The sequence below is a fragment of the Mesoplodon bidens genome (assembly GCF_964165515.1).
Source record: "Mesoplodon bidens genome assembly, chromosome: 7".
NCBI lineage: Eukaryota > Metazoa > Chordata > Mammalia > Artiodactyla > Ziphiidae > Mesoplodon > Mesoplodon bidens.
In genome coordinates this window covers 60,117,649-60,143,589 of record NC_138164.1, presented here as the reverse complement: position 1 = coordinate 60,143,589, position 25,941 = coordinate 60,117,649, and the positions used below count along the sequence as shown (strand labels likewise).

Below are 25,941 nucleotides of genomic sequence, written 5' to 3'. Positions count from 1 at the left end.
GCCCCTTGGAGAACTCCCTGGAAGAGCACAAAGAATAAACAGCAGACGGCTCTGCAGGTTATGCAGTCTCCAGCTGACGCTGGAGTGCTGGGTGGTACAGCCTCCCACAGGGGAGTCAGCTGGGCAGGCAGAGCCTCCGGCAGTCAAATTTGCTGACCAGGGACTCAATTCCCCCACACAGGAGGGAGCAATGAGCTGACGACCTAGATTCTCTGGTCCTATCCCGTACCTGACCACTGCCAAGTAGCTGGCCCTACAGGCCTGGCTGGGGGCGAACGCCCTGGACCAGTGGCCCATCAATGGGCTGAGTAGACAGCAGCGGAGTGTACTAGACAAGCCAGGGCTGAGGATATGTCCTGCTCCTTCTGAGGGGAAACTGTTCCCCCAGAACCCTCCCCAACCTGGGCAGCCACGCTTTCTCCCCTATGACCCTGGCCCTCTGTGGCCACAGCTGACTGGACCAGGTGTGGACACCTAACCTAAAGGTAGTCATTTTCTCCACTGGCCTGTTCTCTAGTGAGAAGAGATGTGCTGGACCAATAATCAGCTTGTCTTCCTACATAGGGGCCTGTGTGGGGCAGGCCTGGGTTCACCTAGGGGCTGAGTGAGCCTCTCCCTCACCCCGAGGGCCGCCTCAAGTGAGCTCAGAGTCTGGGCCTGACCTGCCTGCCGGTCCAGAGGTGCCCTCACCGCCATCCCAGAACCACCACCCCACTCAGGAAGGTGAACTGTGCATCCTGGAGCAGCTGGGGCTGAGAGCTGAGTGAGAAAGGCCACAATGCAGAAAAGGCCATGATGGATCAAAGAGTTAGGAGGAGGCAGAGAAAGCCGACAGCAGTGAGGAGAGCTGGCCCAGAGGGGAGTGGGGGAGGAGGGGGGGAGGAGGGGGGAGGAGGGGGAGAGGAGGGGGAGAGGAGGGGGGGAGGAGGGGGAGAGGAGGGGGGAGGAGGGGGAGAGGAGGGGGGAGGAGGGGGAGAGGAGGGGGAGGAAGGGGAGAGGAGGCGGGAGGAGGGGGAGAGGAGGGGGGAGGAGGGGGGAGAGGAACACACACAGCCGGAGGAGTGGTTCTTTGAAGCCGCTGCCTCAGCTCCCAACAGTCTCAGCCCCAAACAAAAGGATCATTCCAACCAGCCTTCTGACTGGACTGACCTGAGTGAGTCTGTTCCCCAGGCACAAAACTGGGGGCCCAGAGCAGTGCGCCACCATCTACTATGAAGCGCCTAAATGCGCTTGTGCACTGAATCAAGGCCACGGGTAAGTCTGCGCTCCCTGCACCACCACAGTCTAGTCCACCTGCTAGCCCGTGGCAGGCCCCTGCCCAGTCAGAAGGTGGTCTGCACGGAAGGCCCTGGTCCGGCTCTGCAGGGCACAAACCGGATCCCGCACGCCAGCCCCCTTGAACAGGATGGGAAAGTGAGGCCAGAAAGCAGAAAAGCAGATAGATAGCCAGCCAACCTGACCACAGCGCAAACCCTCCAGGCAGGCTTCTCAGAGGAAGACCCCCAAAGCCCAGAACCCCGGGCAGGCATGAGCCAGCCCCACCTTTGATGATGTCTGCGTCTTCCAGTGGCAGCTTCCACAGCAGCTTGTACTTGCTGGCCGTGTCAATGACGCTGGCTGCCGTGTACCTGTGGGGAGCCAAGGGGGTGCTCTGGCCAGGGCTGGGGAGTGGGCCCACGGAGGGACAACCGCTCCCGCTGCCCGAGCTCCCCGACCGTATCCCAGCCACTCACAGGCTCATGGAGCTGCGCCGCAGGGAGCCCGACTTCCGCTTCAGGGTGGTGCAGACGATGAGGTCCGTGAACAGGAAGAGGGACCGGTCCTTCTTGCCACCGACTGCCTTCTGTGGGGACCGACGCAGGATTCAGGCCCAGAGGCCCACCCTCCTGCCCACTGTGCCCAAGGGGACAGCCAGGCCCAGGGAGGGGGGAGGGCTCCCCGCATGCCCAGAGGCAGAGGCAGAGGCAGAGTTGGGACGTGACCCAGGGCTCCTGCTGGGGTGGAAGAGCAGGAGGCCCGTGGGCAGAAGCTGTGAGCAGAAGTGTGAAGAAAGCGGGGAGGTGGCGACAGGTGGGCAGATAACGGGACACTTCTTACCACTTCAATGACCATCTCCTGCCTCAGGAACCGCCGCAGAGGGGCCTGGAGCTGTGGGGCAGGAGGGACAAGGCATCTTGAAGGCTCATTATGACTCCCTCCCCTCCCCAGACCCCGGTGACCCCTTGGCCCTGCTCCATGGGCCAGGTCAGTGGAAGCAACATCTTGTCCACCCTCTTGATGCTGTGTTGTCAGGCCACAGGATATGTGGCCAGAAACAGACACGGGAGAGGACACAGATGTGGACAGGGATGGATGCAAACACACTGCAGACACTGCTGTGGACGTGGACACGGCCACAGTTCCAGGCTGGAACCAGGCACGGGGGGAGCGGGGCAGGGCGGCGCTCACGTCCTCCATGCCCTCGACGTGGGCCTCGATCTCCTGCAGCACACGGGCGTGCCGCTCTGCCTCCTCGGCACTCCGCACGCCCTTGTTGATGCGTTCAGCCACCTGCTTGATGCTGCGCTGCGCGTCCAGCAGGAGCGGGTGGTCCGGGTGGTCCTCAGGTGTGTGCTTTAGGAGGTCCTGCGGTGGGAATGGGCACCAGACCTCTGCTTAGCTGCCCCTGTCAGGCCCCGGGGCCCCACAGTGACTGCTGGAAGAGGAGGGACTGGGGGTAGACTCCAGAGAGGACTTCCTTTCCTACCTGACCCCTGTGTCTCCACCAAGTGGGGGCCACAGAGCCCCCTGCATCCCCACATGCCTCCAGGCTTTGCCCACCTGCCCACCCAGCCCCATGCCCACCTTCACCAGAAGCTCATAGCGTGGGATCCGCTGCACAGGCTTGATCATGAGGTCGGACAGTGCCTGCTTCTCCTTGTTCTCACGCATGCTTTGCTGAAACCCAAAACAGGTGGATGGGCACCCAAGTGAGGAATGACATGCAAAGATGGAAATGTCCTGGGACAGGTCCCTAGCAAGCCCCTCCAGCTCAGCCCGAGGGCAGACACTGACCCACAGGGTAGGGCTCTGGTGCCCAGGCTGGGGGCTCCTGGGGCCCCCAAAGCTGGCCCACGGAGGGTGGCCTCCACACCCCTGCCCAGCCCCAGTACCTCCAGGAACTTGAGAAAGGCGGGCCTCGCCTCCTTAGCCACACGCACAGCGTCCTTTGCATTGAGAAAGTTATCGACATAGGCAGAGTAGATGTTGACCAGGACGTCCTTGGAGAACTGTGGGTGAAGAGGCAGGTTGGGGACCCTCAGGGTGTCCCCTACCCCACCTCACCCTGTCCTGGTTTCCACTGATTCGCGAGCCAACATCTTTTCTCTCCATCTGGAAATGATATGGTCTCTAAGGGACTGGGCATGTGCTCCTGTGTCAAGTGTACATGTCATATGTGTGACTGTGTGATTAAGCGTGTGCACGCACACACACGTTTCTTATCTGTGTTCATATGCACATGTACATATGTGTGCCTGGACGTGTTCTGTGCGCACAGACCAGGTTCTCTCTCTTCCGACTGGGCTTTGCCATCCCCTGGTCTCCAACCCCACCAAGTCCAACCAGGCAGGTCTCCCTCCTCACTGTCCTCCGAGTGACACAGGCTCTTTCCCGCTGCGTGGCTTTTGCTCATGTAATTCCCTCCACCAGGAAGGTCCTTCCCCCCACCCAAATCTCACCCACCCTAAGGCTGAGCTCCAGTTCTGCCGCCTCCAGAAGTACTCCCTGCCCTGACAAGGGCTCTGCCTGGAACTATACCTGGCCTCAGGCCTCCCTGATCCCCCAAGACAAGTCTTCCCTCTCCAAGGAGACAGGTGCTCCCATCCCTCCTAGTAAAGCCCTGCTCAGGGCTGGCACACACTGCCTGGTGGCTAATACCTGCTGGCTGGCTGATGGCTGGGCTAAATGTGGATATTCTCGGTCAGAAGCCCTGGCTGGAAGTTCTGATACCCTAGTTCCTGTCTCAGCTACACCACGGATGGACCAGGTGACCTGTGTTGTTGTTTCTGGCCCCCTCTGGGCCTCCAAATCCATGGTTCTAGGTTATAGAGGCCACTTGTCCCCCTACCCCAGATGTGCTGCAGGGCAGAGGCTGAAGCAGCTCAGGGAGGAAGACAGCCCCTCAAACCACCCCACCCCCGATCCTGGGACAGGGCACCCTATGCTGACCCCTCCGTCAACATAGGCTTCCACTGCTGTCCTTGGTCAGCATCAAGGTCAGCATCAGGCAGGGGGATGAACCCAGTGACAGTGAGGGTTGTGATGGGCTGGAGACGTCAGCACTCAAGCTGGGGTCCCACCACGACCGGGCCAAGGTTCTCGTCACGTCAATTTGCAGGTCAGCAGGGACCTTCTTAGGCCCAAGGTCCACCCCACAACATCACAAACACGTGCAAACACACCCACATCGCATAAAAATAGATAAGGTGTTTTTCCGCTAGTAGAATTTTCTGGAAGGAGTTTTACAATTTTACTTTTGAATTATTTGGCTCTGAGTAAGCATCTAGTTTGTGTCTCACTAGGATTTCTCATCCATCATCATGCTTTTTTGGGAATTCTGGCAAAATAACAAAATGTAACTGAAATTTTTTCAAATGGAATTAAATTCATGTAAATGAATACTAAATTTAACAATTAAAGAAAATGGCTTGTTATGTTTTACAAACATTTAGTTGAATGTTCATTAGTTTTGCTTTTGCAGTCCTTTTTGAACTGTGAAGCCAATACCTTTCCTAAGGTCCCAATCACTATTGTAGGATCCTGAAAAGCTCACAGGCGGAAGCAAGTCTTGTCCGTGGTGAAAGGGTGGACGGCGTAGGGTACAGCGTGGGCGCTGGAACCGGGTTTCTTGGGGGTGAATCCTCCACCACTTACTGACTTTGATCAGGTTACTTTTTCTCCCTCTACGTGGCAGAGTCATAAACTTTATTTTTTGTTTGTTTGTCTTTTGTGGGGTGTTTATGGCCATGCCCCGCACAGCCTGCAGGATCTTACTTCCCCGACCAGGGATCAAACCCGGGCCCTAGGCAGTGAAAGTGCAGAGTCCTAACCACTGGACCGCCAGGGAATTCCCAGAGTCATCAACTTTAAACTTGGGAATAATCATACCTTTCTCCTTAGTGTTGTTGATATGTACAATGTATTTAGAAGGCCTAGCACATAATAAGTGCCAAATAGCCATTATTATTAAAATGCCTGATAGAGAAAAGAGCTAGTCAAGACTAGGCCAATGTCAACATCAAGCCCAAGTCCAGGGTCAGGATCAGGGCAATTGTTTACATTCAGGTTAAGGTAGGGGTTGAGGTCAGTAAGAGCATCCATTTGAGGTCTGGTCACAGTCAGTGGCAGCTCAGGATCAGGACTAGGGTCAGGTCAGTGCCAGCAACTGGGATTGGGTCCAAGGTCAGGGTCAGTGTCTGGTTGGGGTTGGGATCCATGCCAGAGTCCAGCCAAGCTCTAGGGTTGGGCAGTGTCCAGGTTCAGGTCAATCCAGGATCTGGGGTCACTACCAGTGTCTGGTCAAGTTCTGGGGTTGGATCAGGGATCAGTCAGTCTCCAGGAGGGGTGGAGGGGTCCATGGCAGCACCCAGCCCCTCCTAGGAGAGGCCAGAGCTTGTGGGGGCTATAGCAGTGGACAGCAGGGCCACTCACCGACTGGACAAGCAGGTCTCCCACCTTCTGCTGGGCATGCCAGGTCTGCACGCAGTGCCGCACTTGCTCCAGGAACTGCTCATGGTGCGCCAGGAGCTCCGGGATCTGGTCAAAAATCTCATCCACCAGCGAAGGGTCACATAGCAAGGAGTTCTCCGGCTGCTTCAGTGGCTGCATATAGCCCTGGGGGACCCACAGGGTCAGTACAGGTTCCCTCAGAGAGATGGCACCCCAACCCACCAGCGTAGGTACACACAAAATCAACTGGGCCTGCAGCTCAGTGGCCCTGCCTCCCGGATCTCCCTCATTAGACTCGGAGCTCTGGGAGGGAGATGGGAAGATCTATTCCCACGCCCCTCACTCTGCCGCCCGGGGCCTGGCACAGGATGGGGGTGAGGGGTCTTGGGAAAGATCTGTTGGATGCGTGAATGAACAGAACTTGGAGTGAGGAAAGCATGAAGACTGGGCTCCTGGGAGACCCCACACATTAATTCAGCAATTATTTTTTTGAGCACTTACTATGTGCCAGGCACTGTTCTGAGAACTGGGAGACAGCAGTGAACAAGAAAGATCAAAATCCCTGCCCTGATAGAGCATACAATCTAGTCAGATTAAACACACGAATAAAACAAATAAATAAAACCACATTCCATCAAATTTAAGATGCATCATTAATCTTTTTCTTTTGAAAAACCATTTTATTGAACTATAATTCACATTCCACGCAAGTCACTCTTTTAGAATATACAGTGCAATGGTTTTTAGTATGTTCGCAGTTATGCAACTAACACCACAATCAATTTTAGAACATTTTCATTATCTTCCCAAAAGAAATCCCATCCCCATTAACAGTCACTCACTCCCCACTCCCTAAAACCCTTCCAGGCCTCGGCAACCACTAATCTACTCTCTCTATGGATTTGCCTTTTCTGGGTGGTTCATATAAATGAAATCAGACAATACATGGTCCTATGTAACTGATTTTTTAAAATTTAATTTAATTTCTTTATACATCAGATTCTTATTAGTTATCTATTTTAGATGCATCATTAACCTTATTTATCTCAAAAAAATTTGCTGCCAATTAAGTTATTATAGGCCATCAATTATAGAATGAACCTGGATTTCAGAGATGGTAAAATGTGAAGAATGTGTCTTAGAATCGACTACATGTGGAAGTTCTGCGGTAAATTAAAAGGCGTTAATTGCTGTGGGGAAAATAAAGCAGGGAGGGTATGGGGGGGGCGTATGGAAAGTTACTGAAGGCTTATTTGACACTATCTGAACACTGTTTTCACAGTTTTCAGATCTTCTGGTCAATCAGTGACTAAAACTCCCATTTTTCACCTCAAATCTGCATTCAGTGGCGTTTCCTGAGCATGAATAGCCCTGCTCAGTGGCTGCTGTCTCATTTAGATGTTGCCCTCTACTGGCCTAAACTGTAACTACAAGCCAAAGAAACAAGGCTGTTTGAAAAGGTATACGGAATGCTGCAAAAAAATTTATATCAAACATTTTAAAAACCTAGCTTGTTGTAAAACAAGCTTGAGAAAGTAAAGCTCAACAGTATCCTCTCGCCTGGTTTGGGATTCTGAAAAGGTTGGTGAGGAGACAGGCACCCTCCCTCTCACAGCTCCTAGGCTAGTCTGAACCAGGGCCGTATCTGTGCCAAGGTCTGTTGCCCAAGCAGCAGGAGCTAAACTGCTCCCTTCCAGGTCCCAGCGCCTCACATAGAAGCCTGCACACAGTGGAAGGAAAGAATAAACAGTGACTGGGAACCCGATGCAGAACCTGCTAGGAGCCAGCACCTGCATTCACTCACCACATACTCGTTGAGCAACTACTGTGTGTCCAGCCTTCTAAGCACAGGCTGCATCTGTGGGCAGATAAAAGTCCCTGTGCTTGTGCAGTTGACAATTTAGTGGAAGGAGGTGGAAAATAAGCACCATAAATAACAAAATTATCACACAGTATATCAGAAGGTAGTAAGTGCAGTGGGAAATAAGACAGGGGGTTGGTCAGGGAAAGAGGGGTTGTTAGCTAGGAAGTGCGAGTTGAAGAAAGACTCCAAGGTTGAGGGTGACACTGAGGAATGGGTGTAGCCTTGGGACCTGGGTTCACATCCCACCTCTTTCTGGCTGTTAACCTTGGTATTTAACTTCTTTCTTCATTTTAAAGTCCTGGAATGCGGGAACAATACCAATCAATTTGGGTGGCAGTGGTCAGTACGAAGGGAACACCGGGGCTGTAGAGTCCAATCTCAGTTTGAATATCACCTATGCTTAGGGAGCACCGTAGAGTGAGACTGACAGGGATTCAACCCAGGCTATGGCACTTCCCAGCTCTGTGAACCTGAGCAACTTGCCTTACTTCTCTGTGCTTAGTTTTATCATCTGTAAAATGGGGGTTTATAGTGAGGTTTATATTAATTAACTTATGTAACACACACATATTAATAAGCACTCAATAAATGTCAGCTCTTAGTACTACTTGCTACGGTCTGAATGTGTCCCCCCAAAATTCGTATGTTGAAACCTAACCCCTGATGTGGTGGTTATTTGGAGGTGGGGTCTTTGGGAGGTAAGCAGGTCATGATGGTCAAGCTCTTGTGAATGGGATTTGCGCCCTTTAGAAGAGGCTCCAGGAGCTCCCTCAGCCCTTTCATCACGGAAGAAGACAGTGAAAAGACAGCCGTCCATAGACCAGGAAGCCAGTCCTCACCAGCAATGAATCTGCCAGCACTTTGATCTTGGACTTCCAGCCTCCAGAACTATGAGAAATAAATTTCAATTTGTTTAAGCCACCCAGTCTAGGGAATTTTTATTACAGCAGCCCAAAGAGACTTAACGGTCTGTTACCACTTAATAGATGGATGACCCTGGGCAGGTTTCTTAACCTCTTTGAGCCTTCATTTCCTCAGATGAAGAAGAGCATTATAATATCTGCCTCACAAGGTTAATACAAGGATTAAAGGTGATTTTACATACACACACTCACACACACATGCATACATGCAGGCAGAATTGCCAGGCAGTATGCTAAATTATTCATGCATCTCATAATCTGCACCTGAGACATGTACTATTATTATTCCCACTCAACAGACAAGGAAACGGAGGCAGAGACTGGATATGTAACTTGTCCCAGGTCACCTGGCTGGTCAAGAGGTAGTGCCAAGTTTGAACACTGGCGGCCTGGCTCCAGAGCTGTGCTCCGCACCCCCGGGCTGGACCTCAGTCCCTCCAACACACCACGGCTGCCTCGAGTGACAGCTGGCTTCAGCTGACACTGTCTTGGCTCACCTCCACCCCTCCCCACCCAACTCTCAATCTGGTGTCCTCAGCACCATCCTCCCTTAGCTCTTCCACCCGCAGGCCCTGCAAGCCTCCACGTGTGCAGCCCTGCAACCTGGAGACTCGGAGGTAGAGAGGCACGCCCAGCCCCATCACCTTTTAATCTTCGCGCTGAGAGAAGGGGATGATTAGTTACATCTTGCAGACAAAAACACAGAGGCTCAGAGGAGTGAGGTGATTAGGCTAGCATCACCCAGAAGGGAGGCAAGTGACTCAGTCCCTGGACTGTCTGACTCCCATGCCTTTGACTCCCACCTAGGGGACGACAAAGGACCCCTCAGACCCCTGCATGTCTACTCCTGCCTGGCCGGCAGGGGCACCTCTTAAAGATGGAATTCCAGTTATGGCCCTCCTGTGACTTCCTTGTGCTCACAGTAAAGGCCAGCTCCTTGCCCAGCAGCCACACTGGCCACCTCCCCATCCCTAGCTACTCTAGGTTTCCTCTGGCCTCCCAGCCATTGTTCCTGCGGTGCTCTCCACCTGGAACAACTCCCTCTGGGCTCTCCCCCTACTTAACTCCTACCCACCCTTCAGGTCTCAGCTAAACACCCAACACTCTGGCCCCTGACACCAGGGCAGACCCCCAGTCTGTGTTCTCATCTCTCTATGCATTTAAAATATATATATACATAAAAGCAATGTATTTTTGTGATAAAATATATATAGCATACAATCTGCCATTTTAATCATTTTTAAGTGAACAGTTGAGTATGCCCACATTAAAGTACATTCATGTCGGGATTTCCCTGGTGGCACAGTGGTTAAGAATCCGCCTACCAAAGCAGGGGACATGGGTTCAAGCCCTGGCCCTGGAAGATCCCACAAGCCACAGAGCAACTAAGCCTATGTGCCACAACTACTGAGCCTGCGTGCCACAACTACTGAAGCCCATGCGCCTAGAGCCCATGCTCCGCAACAAGAGAAGCCACCACAACGAGAAGCCCATGCACCGCACCGAAGAGTAGCCCCCGCTCGCCACAACTAGAGAAAGCCCACGCAGCAACAAAGACCCAACCCAGGAAAGAGAGAGAGAAAGAGAAGAAAGAAGGAAGGAAAGAAAGAAGGAAAGAAAGAAAGAAAATTCATGTTATGGAACCATCACCACCATTCATCTCCAGAACTTTTTTTCATCTTTCCCAACTGAAACTCTGTACCCATTAAACACCAACTCCCCATTTCCCCTTCCCCCCGCCACTGGCAACCCCATTCTACTTTCCGTCTTTATGAATTTGGCCATTCTAGGTACCCCATATAAGTGGAATCATTCAGTATTTGTCCTTTTGTGACTGGCTTAGTTCCCTTAGCATAATGTCAAAGAACTTGTTGTAGCATGTGTCAGAATTTCCTTCCTTTTTAAGGTTGAAAAATACACTAAGTATACTCTCCATGCACTTTTGCATCACCATTAGTCCTCACGCATGGTCTGCCTGGTTACTGTCAGTCTCTGCCACAGACTGTGAGCTCCAGGAGACAGGACCTTATCACTCATGCTCACTGCTGAACCCCCCAGAGAACACTGCCTGCTACGCAGAAGGTGCTCGTTGCTACGCAGAAGGTGCTCGTTGCGGATTTGTGCAGTGAATGAATGAACACTCTGAATGTTTCCAGGGCTCTCCCTTCCACCCTTTGCTCTTGCTCTGCCCAGGTGGCTTGAACAAACCTGTCCTCAACTGTGACTGCCAGGGCCCACTTCAGCACAGACCCATGCTTTCTATCCTGGGCCCCAGGCCCACAAGTGCCTCCCAGATCCTGGGCTTTCCCAGACCCACGTATCTGAACCTGAACTCACCCTCTCGCCCCACCTGTTCTAGGTAGCGCTCCTCTAGTGCCTTCATCGCTCAGGCCAGAGCCCAGGTATCATCCCGGGCTTCCCCACCTTGTCCCACACAGCCAACCAGTTACCATGCCTGGCCCGACCAGTCCACTTCCTAACTGTCTGTCCCCAACTCTCCCTCCCTGCAGCCTCTGGCCTGGTCGTGACTTCTCCTCCCTTGCCTGACCTCAGTGGCCTTGGCCTCCTCTTCTGCTACCCCTCTTCCCAGCAGTCAGATTTTGTAAAGCATGAGGGAGGCTACACACCACCCCTGCTCAAAGCCTCTCAGTAGTCTCCAGGGCGCTTGGTAGAGTCCAAACCCTCCTCCTGGTATCGAGGGCGCCCACCACGTGAGCTCTGCTGGCTCCCTCAGTGTCACCACAGGACTGACCCTTTGTGCTCTGTGCTGGCCGCATGGACCCCTGAAAGTGCCAGGCCTCTCCTTACTCGACTTTGCACATGCTGTTCCTGCTGCTGAGAAGGCAGGGTAGGAGGAAGCCAGCACCTCCTCCAGGGAAAATTCCCTGACCCCACACCTCCCCGGCGCCCCCTGATGCCTTGAGAGCCCATATACTCAACTATGTCCCCAGCAGGACTGTCGGCTCCTGTGGCAGAGGCTTATCTCTTATTCATCCCTGTGTTTCCTGCACCTGGAACAGGGCCTGGCACAAAGCAGGTGCTAACATTTAATTCCATTCAACCAATAGTTTTCCAGTCAATGAATAAAGTGAAGGCCGGGGGTGGGGAACCAGAGGGGATTCACAGCTCCAAGCTCAGACCCAGGGCTGCCAAGGGAGGTGGAAGGACAGTAGGAGGAGGGAGCATCTGCCCTGGGGTGCCCCGGTCACACCAGCATTAAGGCCCCTCCCGCATTCTCTCCTGCCCTGGAGGCGGCTTCCTCCCATGGAGGACTGACTGGGATGCCCCAGGGTCATTCCTCTCTAACTTCAGTCCCCTGTCCACAAAATGGGTTTGTTCCCACGTCTGACAGCCACCTAGACTCAGAATGGTTGCTCTCAGGGACCCAGGCCAGGGCAGCCTCAAGCCTCACCTGCATCAGGGTGCGCAGTGACTCCACATACGACTGCTCTGTGTCCAGCAGGGTCATGGTCACATGCTTCCGCATGTCCTGGGGGGACAGAAGGCAGAGGATGAGCAGTGCCTTGTTCCTCTCACACCCACCACCTTCAGTCACACGGGCCCAGAGAGCCCATCCACGCCCTCCCTCTCCCCGGTCTTCAAGTCCTGTCCTCCCCGCAAAGCAGCCTGGACCCCCACTCTGCAGGTCTGTGCTCACGTGCTCCCCCTGCAGGGAGCGCCTCCTCCTGCAACTCAAATGCCTGCCTCCCCGGACTGTGCCCCTCAACCCTTGCCCCTCGGCTCCCATCCCCATGGCTCCTGGCAGATCTGGAGATCTCCTGTTTACTTCTTGGCTCCCCTGTTGGGCTCCTGAAAAGGACTGAAAAAAATCAATAACTTCTCACATTTGTGAAAGTCAATGTCTCCAGGCCACCCCCAACTCCAGCTGCCAACGCTGAAAACCCCACCTTCAGGCTCAGCGCTGTGGGGTCAGTCCCTACCTTGGGCTTCACACCATTCCAGAAAGTCAAAAATGTCACCTCCTGCTACATATGAAGAAAAGGTGGCCCAGAGAGGTAAAGTCAGTGCTGAATGTCATGCAGCAAGGTAGGGGGCAGGGCTCAGCCGCTCTCAGACAAGGCTGGATCCCAGTTCACTCAGTAGAAGAGGCTAACTGAGCCTTACTCCACACCAGGCACTATTCTAAGCATTGTGCATTATTTTATCCTTCTGACCACTCTGTGAGGTATATGTGATTAGTCTTCCCATTTTAAGGATGAGGAAAAGGAGATCCAGGCACCAACACCTCCATCCTGAGGCTCTGATGATCTGCATTAATGGAGTCCCTAAGGGGTCACCCAGACTCTGCACCCACACACCCAGGGACAAGGTGCATATCCCTGACAGGGCAGCCCGTATTCTGTGGGAAGGTTTTGCTGGAAGTCAGTCTAAGGATGCCCTCTCTGTGTTCCACCCTCTGGGACTCAGCTTACCTACTGCCCCTTGCCACCAGTTTCTATGCCTCTGGCCCGCTCCTCCTCCAGGAAGCCTTCCCAGGTGGCGCACCTCCAACAGATTCCCTTCCCAGGAAAGGACTCCACTCTAGGTCTCCTCCAAGCCCTGGAGTGGTCCTGAGCAAGGTCCCAAACTCCCCAGGGCCCAGATCTCTGGGGCTTATTCTTCCCTCTCCACTCTCCCTCCCAGTCCTCAGCTTGGCCTCAGCTGGAGTCTGGGCTCCAGCCATCAAGGCCTGCTAGTCTGCGTGGATGTTCTTTGCATGTGGCAATGACATGGTGGGTTGTCCATGTCTGTGGCATCCTTCTAGTCCCCACCCTTGGGAGCCCCTCAGGGTAGGGACTCAACCAGTGGAGCTGCCCTGGTCACTACTGCGCCCAGGGTTATGTCTGCTGAGTGTGCCCAAGTGCCGGGCCGGTCCAGCCTGCCTGATCCAGCCACTGCTCATCCCTCTCTGCTTGTGGACACCTTAGGTCCCCCCACCCACCCCCGACCCAGGGACTCAGGGATCATGCCTGTCCCCAAGAGGAGGCATACTTAGAAAAGTGGTCTCCTCTGCTAGGAACTCAGGGGTGGGGGTGTGAATGACACCTCCTTGGGGAAGGGGAAGAGGCTGCCTTGCCCCACCCCCCAGCCCTGTGCTCTGATGGGTGAGAAGGCACTGAACCCTGCCTCAGAGCCCCAGCTACAGCCAGACCATCTATCCTCAGTGCTTCTGAGGCCTTTAAAAAACCGGGGCAGCTTCCAGTAGGAGGCAGCACCAGTTAGACCCACCCTAGGATGGAGAGCTTGGGAGAGCATCAAGGGCCAGAAGGGCCTCCCAAGGAAAGGCCCAGATGCCCCATCTCCTGCAGGGACACCTCAGCACTTCACAGATATGGCCTCATTTCAGCCTCACACTCATAGCTCTATGACAGGACTTGTCATCTCCACTTCACAAGTGAGGAGGTCAAGTCAGAGAAGTGACCTGACTTGTCTGGGGTCACACAGCCAGTGACTGGCAGAGCAGGGACCAGAGTCTCTTCAGCCACCTCAAGCTGAGCCTTCGGGCCCAAGAATCTGGAGTTCACACTCTGACCAGCCAGCCGTGGGCCACAGGGTCCTCAGCCTGGCCCTTACCAGCTGTGTCACCTTGGGTGGTCATCTAACCATCTGGGCTTCCACATTCTCCTCTATGAAATGGAACAAATAATACCTCCCTCCTAGCGCTGGGAAAGCAAGGAGCTGGGGAGCGGGGCAGCTCTCTCCACACACCAGTTCTTTCAGGTCCATTCTTTCTCTGCCTCGGCTAGGCTGTTTATCGACATCTGTCTCCCTGCTGGACAGGGAGCCCCCTGACGGTAGGACCAGGCCAGGCTCAGCCCTGGGTGGTACAGCCACCACCCCCCGCCCCACTTCCCCAGCCCAGCCCTGCCAGGCCCAGCAGTGAGGGTCATGGGCAGGGAGGCCTCCTAAGGGAGGCAGGGCTGGTGCTGGGCCTCATGGCCTGGGGCTGGGGTAACTCATGCAGGGAGGCTGACGCGCAACAGCCGCCTTTCCCAGCCTCCTCCCTGCTTGAAAGCCCAGTGGGTTGTCACTCAGCTGTCAGGTAGAGGTATGGAAAACAAGGCCATCTCCCTGTCACTGCATCCAGCGCCCCTTCCCAGACACGGGTGTGAGTGTGAGTGGGGGTGGGGCTGGGGGCCAGGGCAAGCGGGAGGCAGACAATGCAGCTGTCAACCAGGTCAGCAGGCCCACCTGTTCTGGGCGGGACAACCCGGGCAGCCCAGCCTCCCCCAGAGCCTCTCACCCCTCAACAGCCCCATCCGCAGACCTTTGTTGCATGGGGCACTGAAGGGGGAGAGGGATACGGGGCCAAAGGGATACAGCAGGAAGACAGAGGGGGGCCTCTCCTACAAGTATAATTGGGACATCATGACCCAAAGCCCGAGACTCCTACATACACGGCATGAAGGCAGAGATACATGTACACAGAGAGAAGCGTAAAGGCCAGACACTCCGCAAAGAGAAAAAAAATGCAGCCAAGTCACCTGGCTGAGAACCAGGTCCTTCAGTCCAGAGACTTGAGGCAGTGGAGAGAGATAACACACAATACAGCACGGGGAGGAGGACAAAACCACAGTCCTCACTGGAGCCCAGGAGAGTGGAACAATCAGAGTCCAGCTCCAGAGAGACACACAAAGGCATAGAGACAGCCTGAAAGCCTCCCCCCTCCCCCGCAGGGGAAACACACCACCGAGCCAGGAATGGGGACACCACCACTGCCACCCCAGCATGATACCACCCAGGCCCAGCGAGCCCAGTGGCAGGGTTAGGATGGCAAGGGGGGGGTGCAAAATTGACTACCTCCTACCCCCCAGCACATACATTCATCTGGGGATTGCCTCAGGCCTGAGATGGAGGCTGGAAAAAACCTCTCCCTGAGCCTATGGGCCCAGGATACCTACCCCTGGTGACAGCCTCTGCCTCCACGCAGACCTATATCGCATGCTTAGTGCCACTAGGCCTTGCCAAGGCTGGGTCTCAGGGTGCAGGCCTCCCACCCCGCTGAGCTGGCCAGCCCTTCTGCCATCCCAAGTTTGCATTCTGCCGGCACCAAACCTCAGCGTCCTGCCAGCCACACCAGCCCTGCCAGGGCTCCTCACAAACCTTCAATCTCCCTGCCCCCATCACTGGTCATTGAGCCCGCAGCCCCACGGCCAGGCGGCTGGTGTGCTGGATCCAAGTTTCCGGCCCTGAGCCCCAGCATCTGCCGGTGCCTCCCCCAGTCCAGGGTCACCTGAGCTCTAGGCCTTGGCCCTGGTCCCTCGCTGCCCCTCCCCCTCGCCGTACCTGGGCCTCCCCGGGCTCAGCAGGGTCAGCGCTGCTGCTCCCCCCGGCGGGCTCCCCGGAGGCGGAGGCGGTGGCTGGGCCCAGATCGCGCATGTCTTCCAGCGCGATGGTGAACTGGGCCAGGGTCTTCACCATCTGTAGCATGCGGCCGGCCTGCCGCCGGGGCAGGGGCGCCGGGGCGGCGGGGGTCTACAGGCCCCCTCCCTCCCACCGACGCTCCCTCCGGGGGCTCAGACGGGCCTCAGCGGCGGTCGCGCGGTGTCAGTTCCAGCGTCGATCTGATGGCGGCGGCCGGGCCCGCGGCGGCGCTGTTGCCTCCTCCGCTCGAGTGCGCCCGGCGAGCCCCGCGCGCGGCGCCGCTGGCGGCGCGGAGGAAGGGGGGGAGTCGCCCGCTCCCGGGCCACCCCCAACTTCACGCGGCCCCATCTCCCCCAACACGCAAAGGACGCCCGACCTCGACTCCGCCGCTCCGCCACACAGCGGTGTCAGCTCTTGCGCCCACCTCCCTCTGAGGACACAAGTCCGCGCACATCCTTGGACAAAGGCGAGTACACTCGAAAACACGCACTTTTTGTCCACACCTGTACGCACGGAGGCACACGCAGTGGCATGCAAATACCTACACAGAACAGGCCCACATACATGGATACCTGCCCTCGGTCCTCGATTAGGAAACACGCCTGGGTCAGAGCCAAGGGCACACACAACAATATAGTTCCATACAGACCTGAACCCTGACACACAAGAAACCGACCCAGGGCTGCACAGTGACATGTGCTTCCGTGTTCACACAACTATAACCAGGCAAAAATAGGCACACAAATTTAGGGATGGGCACACATACACAGCCCTGGGAATTGCTGCTGTCCTCCCATCCAGGGGCAGAGTACTTGGACCATGGAGGGGGGGCTACCAGGGAAAGGGGCCCACCATGAGTCATCCCTACTCCCACCCCACCCAGCTGACCTGTGTCCTGTGCTTGAGACACTCCCAGAGGGTTCCAGTCCTATCCCTCTCCACCCCATCCCACTACCCCCTGCCACGTGGAGTGGCTCAGGCATTTACACCCCCTGCCCCACACCACCACCGGACTGTGCTCCAGGATGTCTCCTGGCAGTGTCCTCAGGAGCTGTTCCTCAAATCCCAGGTGATGCCCGAACCCTTTCCCTTAATCATGAGGGGGGCAGGGTGAGCTTAGTTTTGCACCAGCTTCTACCCTCACCAAGGGTCTCTGATGCACCCTGAAGCTGACCCGGGAACTCATACTCCCCTAGTGTACTGAGGGCTCCCACACTCACCAAACCCCCAACTGACACCCTCCCCCAAACCTGCTTCCCCCAGGGTTTTCTGTGCAGTGGAGACCTTCTGAACCCATCAACAAACCAGTCCCAGCTCCCCCTTGCTTGATATCCCCCTCCCCTGCCACTTCTGTTCTAACTCCTAGAAACAGACCGGGCTCTCTCCTGCCCCAGGGCCTTGCCCCATACTTTTCCCTCTCCTACAAGTGCTCTTTCTTTTCCTTTAAGACTAGCCTTAGTGCAAATGTCATCTCAGGGAAGCCCTCCCTGATCCTCAGATTAGGTCAGGTGCACCTGCTCATGCTTTCAAAGAGCCTCAGTTTTTCTTAAGCAGGTATCATAGTTTGTAATTATACATCTGAGCAATTGCTAGATTGATGCTCGTCTCTTCCCAGGGGACAGTAGGTTGCCCGAGGGCAGGGTCCACGTCCCTTTTGCAAGCTATAGGACTCTGCACATAGATGCCGGCTCATGACAATAACTTCAGTAACACTTCCCCCCTTCTCCCCACACACCAAGCAGTCACCACCGAAAGGCAAACCAGCCCATGCAGGTCCCTGCTTATGAAACTTCCCTGGCATCCCATGACACAGGATCAGCCCTTCCTGCTGGCCCTTGCAGCCTCTTATCCTGTTCTGCCCCACTGCCCACCCCATCCCCCTGTTCAGCCCTCAACCAAGGTGAGTCCACACCCCACACCCCTGGCCAGCAGTGGCATCTTCAGAGAGTCCTAAATAACCAACACTAAAATTTTAACTCCCCAACAGACAATCCGCAAGTAGCCAACAATGAAAAAAGGCACAGGGAATTCCAAGAGAGTAGTAAGAGAAAACCGGTGTGACCCGCACCTGGCAGGGGTTCCCAGAGCAGTGAGCACTACACAGACGGGGGTGGGGGGTGGGGGTGGGTCTGCATGGGGGGCGGAGCCCGACACCAGATGGGTGCCCCCCAAGTTTGTGCTGCATAATGAGAGAACAATTGGTGAACCCATTTGTCTCTCCTGGGTCATGTGAGGGCCCCGCCCAGAGTAACTCTAGAGCCAGTCGGCTGAGAAAGAATGAATGCAGGCAAGAGTGTGTACTCTGCGCAAACTCCCTTCCTGGTCCCTCTATAGCAGTGGTTCTCAAAGTGCGTCCCTGTGGAACTCGTGGGAACCGTGTTAGAAACGCACATTTTCAGCTTCCCTGACACCACCCTGTTGGGATGGAGCCCAGCAATCTGTGTACGGGCAGCACAGAGCCTTCAAGGCCAAGAGCCTGCCTGGCCACCCCATCCCCAGAGCGGGTACATGCCCAGCCCCTTGTGCCCCACAGATGCGGAAGTGAGGGTCTTCCAGGAGGGCCCCAAGCCCTCTTCTGCCTCTGGTTCGTACCGAGGAATCCAGTGAGACCCCCACCTCTCACCCTCCGAATGGGATGGATTGTGGACTTCCCTGGGGGTGGGACCTGCTCCTCTTCCTCCTCCTCTTGGGCTCATCACATTAGCGGAGGGCTTGGAACAGCCAGACCAGTTGACGGATGATATGAGCAAGGCGGGTGGACACCAGTCCAAATAGCCAGGCCCCAAAGATAACTCCACACTAGCACAAGGGCCTGTGGTCTGAAGGCCTCACCCCAGGCCCGTTGCTTGATACTGTAGCTACTTAACCCACATTTGGCTTTCTCTCAGAACACCTCCTCCCCTATCTGACCCTCTCTCCAGCTATATGACCTGGGCCTTATTTCCTCTAAATTGTTTGGAGGTAGTGCACAGCTTGGGCTTGTTAGTAAGGTACACTCATTCCCTCACTCACTCCAGCGGGACCAGGCCCTGCAGAGATGAATCCATTCTGGCCGGCACCCAGGAGCTCCCAGACAACACACAGGGTTCAGCAGAGGGAGTCGCCTCTGTCTGGGGGACTGGAGGGGAGGGGTATCCAGGGAGGGCTTCCTGGAAGAGGCAGGGTTTGAACAAGGTCCCAAGGTCAGGAGATTCAGAAGCATGTGGGTGCCCAGAAGGCAGAGTTCACCAGAGGCCCCTGCCCTGGAGAAGGGGGCAGGGCCTGGTGCTGAAGGCTTTGCTTGCTGCCGCTGCTTCATTAAAGATAGCTAATTAGATCCAAGCACATTGCCGTGGCAACACAGGGGCTGGTCAGAGTAGGGAAATGAAAGGAAGCTGAGAGAAGGAACAGGAATGCACAGCTGCTGAATCAGGGAGCCCAGGGATCACCCCCACAACACCACAGGTATCAGAGCCCCTCAGGGTGAGGTCAGCTGGGGTGGAGGCTGGAGACACCCCTGGGCAGGTCTGGTTCTGCTGTTGTTCCTCTGAGCTCCCATTTCAGACACTGATTTCTTTTCCTTTTGGGTATCGGCAGTTGTTTCGAGTGAATCTGGCTCAGAATAGTTTTTGTAAGTGTGTAAGGTAGTTGGTAAAGGCCCATCTAGCCCTCCTCTTCATACCACACCCCATGTACCTCCCTCCTCACCAAACAGCTCCCCTCGCCCTCCTCAGTCAGGGGAAGGCAAGAGGCAGGGATAGGAAAGGGCTCTGCTCCGCAAGGCCATCACACCACTCCAGGAGCCAGCTGGGCACCCCCTGCCAGCCCTGGGGAACACCAATCCTCCCGACCCCCACCTAGTCTGCTGACAACTTCCCCATCTCTGAGGAAAGCCTAACAACTTGCTTGCCTACCTCTAGACACACTCCCACCCTGAGCCCCACCAAGACCACCTGCAAGACCTCTTGCCCACTTGGGGCCACTTGTGCTTGACCAGCTGGGGGACCAGTGATGAAAAAGGACATATGGATGGACAAATGGATGGATAATGAGTAATGGCTGAATAAATGAAAGGGTGGATTGATGATGGATGAATAAATAAACGGATGGAAGAAAAGAATGATGAATCAATGACAAATGAACATAAATGGATACACAGACACATGGTCCAATGGATGAGAAGTTAATTGAGTTTTTATTTTATTCATTTGTTGATTAGTTTAACAAATATTTATTGAGTACCTTCCAGGTACCAAGCACTGTGCTGGGGACTTAAAGGTAAGAAAACAAGTCTGTGCCCTACTGGGCACCACAGTCTATGTGGGAAGACAAGAGTTGAAAAAGAAATGACAAGTACAATGCAGGTTCAGGGGCAGCAGGTCTCATCAGGCTCCTGCAGGATGGGGAGGGGTCTCCAGCCTTTCACAAGTGCACAGCTCTAACATATTTGCCAGAAGAGTGTCTGGGCCCCAGAGCTGCCCAAATCAGAACACTGGGAACGCCATAATCTTAGAATCCTCACTATCACTAATGCAAATTGAACACTTTTCAGGTGTGAAAGCACCCCACCATTGCTTTCCAAGCCCTGGCTCCTTTAATCCCCACAGGAGCCCTACGTCAAGGGCTTTGATATTGTTACTCCCCCATTTTACAAACAAGGAAACTGAGGCTCAGGGAGTCACCTAATTGGTAAGGGGTGGAGCCCAGATGGCTGCTTCCAGGTCCCAAGCTCTTAAAACCACCACCTGCCCTGGAGAGAGCCCCTCTCCACCTCCCCTCAGGCTCCCCTGCCTCCCTGGTGCCCTGGTTGCCTGAATTGCCTTTCTCCAGCCTCATCTGTACTGAGACAGTGAGGCAAACATATTCTCCTGACCCAGGACGGATTTGGTAGAAAACAAAATGCTGCCCACAGGCAATGCTGGGATCACGGAGGATCCTCTTCCCTGGGAACTGAGCCCTGGCTAACGGCCCAGATGGACTGTCTGAGCTCCTGACCTCACCGATGTCCATGGGCATTAAGTTAGTACTGAATGTTCCCAACCTAATGTGCTATCCATTTTGCTGATGGCTGCTGCCCTCCTCAGGTCCTCAGGTTCATCAACGAAGTCCCTCCAAAAGAGGGACTTCTGGGTATAGCAATTAAAAGGGCAGACTGTGGAGCCAGACAGCTTGGGCTCAAATCCTGGCTCTACCACTTACTGTTGATGTGACCTTGAGCAAGACACTTCCCCTCTTGGGGCCTCAGTCTCTCCATCTGTTCTTGTCTGAGACCCCTTCCCTCTTCTTCCCATCATCCATCCCTTCCCACGTCATGGCCTGTCCCTTACAGACCCTCCCTTCTAGGAGGCGGAGCCTTCTCAAGGCTCCACAGAGTTCCCAGGCCTCAGGCAGCTGCAAGGACAGTGTCCAAGCCACAGGACTCCCTTGGGACTGGCTGTTCCGGGTGGGCCCCAGAATTCTGGGGAATGTGCTTTGAGAACGGGAAGGAGAGATCAAGGGCCTAAGGAGCCTCAGGTCCTTCCTGCCACAGGGCCACTGCCCTACTTAGGTTGGACCGTGTGCACCTGGAGGTGGGACTGTGAGAGACACGACGCGTGTCCCAACTGTTCGGATTCATCCACGTGTCTGTGTATGCCCCTGCCCTGTCAGTGGTCTTCTGTGGCCATGTGACTACACACAGCCCCTCTGTGGGTGATGGTCTATGTGGTTCTGTGGCAGAGGTGGAAAGTGAAGGGGCCACTTCAATAAAAACCAAAACCAGCTATAGCTGAGCATTCACCATGTGCCAGGCATAGGTGAAGTACTTTACATCACTGTCTCAATTATCCTCATGAGCACCCCAGGAAGGTGTGGTAGACTGCATTTTTAGGTAGCTACCACAATATTTTCCATGCCACACGGTCTTCTTACAATGTGGTGTTGACACTCTTCCTACAGAGTGATGAGGTTTATGTTCCCTCTCCTTGAAACTGGGTGGACCTTTGTGACTACCTTGACCCACAGAGTACAGCAGAAGGGATACTGTGTGACATCCAAAGCTAGGCCATACACATGCCACGTACCTTCACCTTGCTCTCTTGGGTCACTCATTCTTTTTTCTTTTTTTTTTTTTTTGCTTTACGCGGGCCCCTCACTGTTGTGGCCTCTCCCTTTGCAGAGCACAGGCTCTGGACGCACAGGCTCAGCGGCCATGGCTCACGGGCCCAGACGCTCCGCGGCATGTGGGATCTTCCTGGATCGGGGCACGAACCCGTGTCCCCTGCACCGGCAGGCGGACTCTCAACCACTGCGCCACCAGGGAAGCCCGGGTCACTCATTCTTAAAGGCCAGCGCCATGTTGTGAGGAAGCTCAGGCCACCTGCAGAGGCCATGTGTAGGCTACCCCAGCCAACAGCCCAGATGAGGTTCTACTCAAATGCCAGCAGAAACTGCCAGATTTGTGAGTGAGCATGCCTTCAAGATGAGTCCAGCCCAGCTACTATCTGATTGCAATTGCACGAAAGACTCTGAGTAAGAACCACCTAGCCGAGAAAGCAGGCCCAGAGAGGTGAAGAAGCCACAGTTATGTAGCCAGTAAGTGGCAGAGCTGGGCTAAGAACCCAGGGTCTTTAATGTCCTGATGGGATGAATGAGGCAAGAGGATGCTTTCTGCACAGACCCAGATTTCATCTGTTGGCCCAGTGGGGTCCATCTGGGACCCCAACCTCTGTAGCACTAGAAAATCTCACCACCCTTCCAGAAACTATCTCTGATGGCTGAAAGGAGGATTGAGGGGGCAGCTCTCACTCCCTATGCTGGGGCTCAGGCCCAGCTTCTGGCAGCTCAACCATGCTGGCCTCCTTTCAGCCCAGAAGAGACACCCTACCCACTGTACTCCTGACCCCAGGGAACGACATACATTCCCTATACCCTTGGTGGGGACTTATTTTTACTGACAGCTCATGTTTAGCGAGGTGCTGTTTCTTATGTATTATCTCATTTAATCCTCACACCAATCCTCTGAGTTATATATCACTATTATCACCACTTTACAGATAAGGAATCAAAGGCTCTGAGAAGTGAAGTAACTTGCCTGAAGTAATGAAGTCGGATGTGGCAAAGCTGGGATCTGACCCCAAGTAATCAGCATATCAGAGAAGTTGACTGACTTCACCAGGGTCACAAAACACAAATGAGGGGTTAAGCCAAGCCAGAGCACCTAGAATTAGATGACAATGGGCTATATCCTCTTCTCCGGATGACTGGAAATAGAGATGAAAGCAGGCAAATAGGAGGAAGGTCTCTGTGTCTGTCTCCCCCACCCTCCGCCTTGCCACTATAATGTTCATAAAAGCAGAGACCAGGTCTCTCCATGTTCACGGCTGTGTGCCTGACCTACAGTAGGTGCACCATACATATCTGCTGACTGACTGACTTGCTCTGTGACTTTAGCCAAGTTGCTCCCCACTCTGGGATTCAGTTTCCCCTCTGTAAACAAATGAGGGAGGAGGGAAGGTGCAGGTGGACTCTAAATTCCCCACCAGACTCCCTGAGGGAGGTGGGTAAGTGAGGTCATGCTCAGAGACGGGGCATGGACAGCTTGACCTTCCTCCCTGATTGCAGGCGCCAGGATCCAGCCTTCTGGCCTAAGTGAGAAAGCTGGAGCTCCAGAAACTGCACTTCCTCTAGACACCCACAGGTGGCAACAGAGGCCCGCATGGCAGGGGCTGCGGTGCATGTGGTTTGAATTTAACTTTAGTCTTGTTTCATGTGGGTTTTTTCCCCTTGTTCTTCTCTGCCCTCCAACAACCACGCCCCCTTCCTTAATTTCAAGAAGATACAGCTGGATCTTCCAGCCTGGGAAGGAAGAGTTTCTTAACATTACAGATAATGGCCAGAAGCAGGAGGCGGGGGTTAGGGGGTAGGTGGATAGACAGACCCCAACAGATGTGAAAAACATCTCCTGAAGAGCTAGTAAACTCTGAATTTACTCACCTCCAGGGCCCAAGAGGTTGTGACTGTCATCCCCATTCTACAGGCAGAGAAACCAAAACCCAGATCTTCTGGGTCCCACATCTGAGTGGCGATGTGGGGTGGGGTGGCGGATGGGCAGGAATACCATTGGGAATCTGATGAAGCCTTCAAGTGGGATCTGCTGAATCTGGCAATCCTGGCTCCCAGGAAAAGCACCCACCCACCGCTGTGCACACTGCTGCTCACAATAGTGGTCTGGCCCCTGGTCCCAGCCCTGGCTCAGAACTTGTGGATGAGGTCTGCTTCCAGAGCCCTCCCATACGAGCTCTAAAAATTACTCCCTTCAAAACGTCTAAACCTTGCTCAGCATAGAACACTGTACAGGGAATCAGGACCCTATGGTCTGGGCCCAGCACCACCATCTTCCAGCTGTTTCAAACATCCCTTTCCCTCAGCCTTGGTGTTCTCACTTCAAAAGTGAGGGTGAACACCTACTGCACAGCAGGTGCTCTGCAAAGGAAGGCTCCCTTCCTTCACCTCCACCCACTCTCCAGCATACAGGGAGGCTGGGGTGAGGGATCGTGGGAACGGAAGTTAACCAGTGCCTGTTTCCAGCCCCTCCTGTTCCCTCCCTCCTTCCCTCGAACCCAGGCACAGTGTGGGGGGGGGGGTTTTTCCATTTGTGTGTGTTGTTCGGGTGGGATGGGGTGTCCTGCCTCTAGAGCGGAAAATGATTCACTGGGCTGTGGGCCAGGCACCCTGGGAAAGGCCAGGCCAGCCTCAGGCCAGAGCCCTAGGGAGCCAGGAGGCAGGGAGGAGGGGGCAGGGCTTGCCTGAGCTGGAGATATAATCCTGGGGGCTCTCAAAGCTCCGCAGCCAGAAGAGGCCATCTTCCCCACGTACCACAGTGCCAGAAATTCTACTCAGACCAACAAAGGCCCAGGGAAGCTTGAGGTGTTATCAGCTCCTACAAACCTACTAATCTGACCTCTGTTCTAAGCATGGATGCTGCTGGAACAAGACAGAGGTGCTCCCTTCCCTTTGGAGCTCACAGACTTCAGTATGCATGCCTAGAACAGAGCCCACCAATAGTAAGTAAAATACATATTTGTGAATCAGTGGATGAATGAGGCAAGCATCAGTGTAATGAATGTGCACAGCAAGTTTAGAATGTCCATGTTCAATCCTCCCTTGAAGGAGGGAGCCAGAGAAGGGACTGTCCTTTCCCATTTTACATATGGGCACTGAGGCCTGGAGAGGAAAGTGTCTCCTGACTCCGAAGGTAGCAGGCAGTCAGCTGAGGCTAGAACCAGGCCCTTGGGGCTCTGCTACCACAGCTTGTCCAAACGGACCCAACCAGCTGGGAGGCATTACGGTCTCCACCTTCCTTGCCCCTATCCTATTCTAGGACCCAGGGGACACTCCCAGGAAGGGAGCAAGTTCTATCCATCAGTCACTCTGGCCCTAGAGTGAGTCCTGGTGACCCCTGCCCAACTCAGAGCCCAGGGAAGCCCCTCCCATCACACCAGACAAGTGTAGGGTGACTGAGATGCACAGGGAGAGTGACCACGCCCTGCTCCACGATCTCTCCATCCCAGTCTCGAGGGGGCTGTCACTGGGCTGGGGACATGCTGGCAGAAGTGGTCTCTGCCTTGGCTGACAAGAGGCAGCCTCGGCTTCTAAGCCTTGCTGCACCATATCAGCAACTAGTGACCAGCCGTAATGCCTGGGCTGTGTGTGTGTGTGTCTCTGTGTGTGTGTGTCTGTGTGTGTGTCTGTGTGTGTGTGTTGGGGGGTGTGGTCCACAACAAGATTCATAGCTAAAGGTCAGCCTGAGCCAGATCTAGGTTCCACTCTCGAAAGGCATCGGAACTAGGACCACCACTTCCAGGAAGCTGCCCTGACAGCCCCGATCTGCCAACTCCCCTCCTTCTCTGAGCATCTTGGGCTTCTGGAATTGCAGCCTTGAAACCTCAGACTTTCTCTAGGCTTACTATCGTAATATTGACAATCAGGGGCACCACTCAGAACTTCACAGTTTACAAAATGCCTGCAGGGCCTAATTCCACCCGATCCTCACAGCAATGCAGTGGGGAACCAAGGCTCAGTGAGGAGCCATGACTTGCTCAGGTTCTCAAGACTAGGAGG

General features: G+C 54.7%; 1 protein-coding gene across 2 annotated transcripts in view; it reads right to left on the bottom strand.

Moving 5' to 3' along the window:
- The window catches only part of ARHGEF17 (Rho guanine nucleotide exchange factor 17), a 57,910-nt gene that overhangs the window by 8,316 nt on the left and 23,653 nt on the right, over nucleotides 1-25,941 (bottom strand). The window contains exons 2-9 of one of the 2 annotated variants that reach the window (XM_081239100.1): nucleotides 11,909-11,986; nucleotides 5,692-5,874; nucleotides 3,153-3,269; nucleotides 2,845-2,937; nucleotides 2,449-2,625; nucleotides 2,098-2,148; nucleotides 1,734-1,843; nucleotides 1,543-1,628 (exon numbers count right to left, since the gene is read on the bottom strand). In XM_081239100.1, coding sequence (XP_081095226.1) covers nucleotides 1,543-1,628; nucleotides 1,734-1,843; nucleotides 2,098-2,148; nucleotides 2,449-2,625; nucleotides 2,845-2,937; nucleotides 3,153-3,269; nucleotides 5,692-5,874; nucleotides 11,909-11,986 — 895 coding nt within the window. The remainder of the gene's footprint in view (nucleotides 1-1,542; nucleotides 1,629-1,733; nucleotides 1,844-2,097; nucleotides 2,149-2,448; nucleotides 2,626-2,844; nucleotides 2,938-3,152; nucleotides 3,270-5,691; nucleotides 5,875-11,908; nucleotides 11,987-25,941) is intronic. The other variant, XM_081239101.1, reaches the window with a different exon arrangement.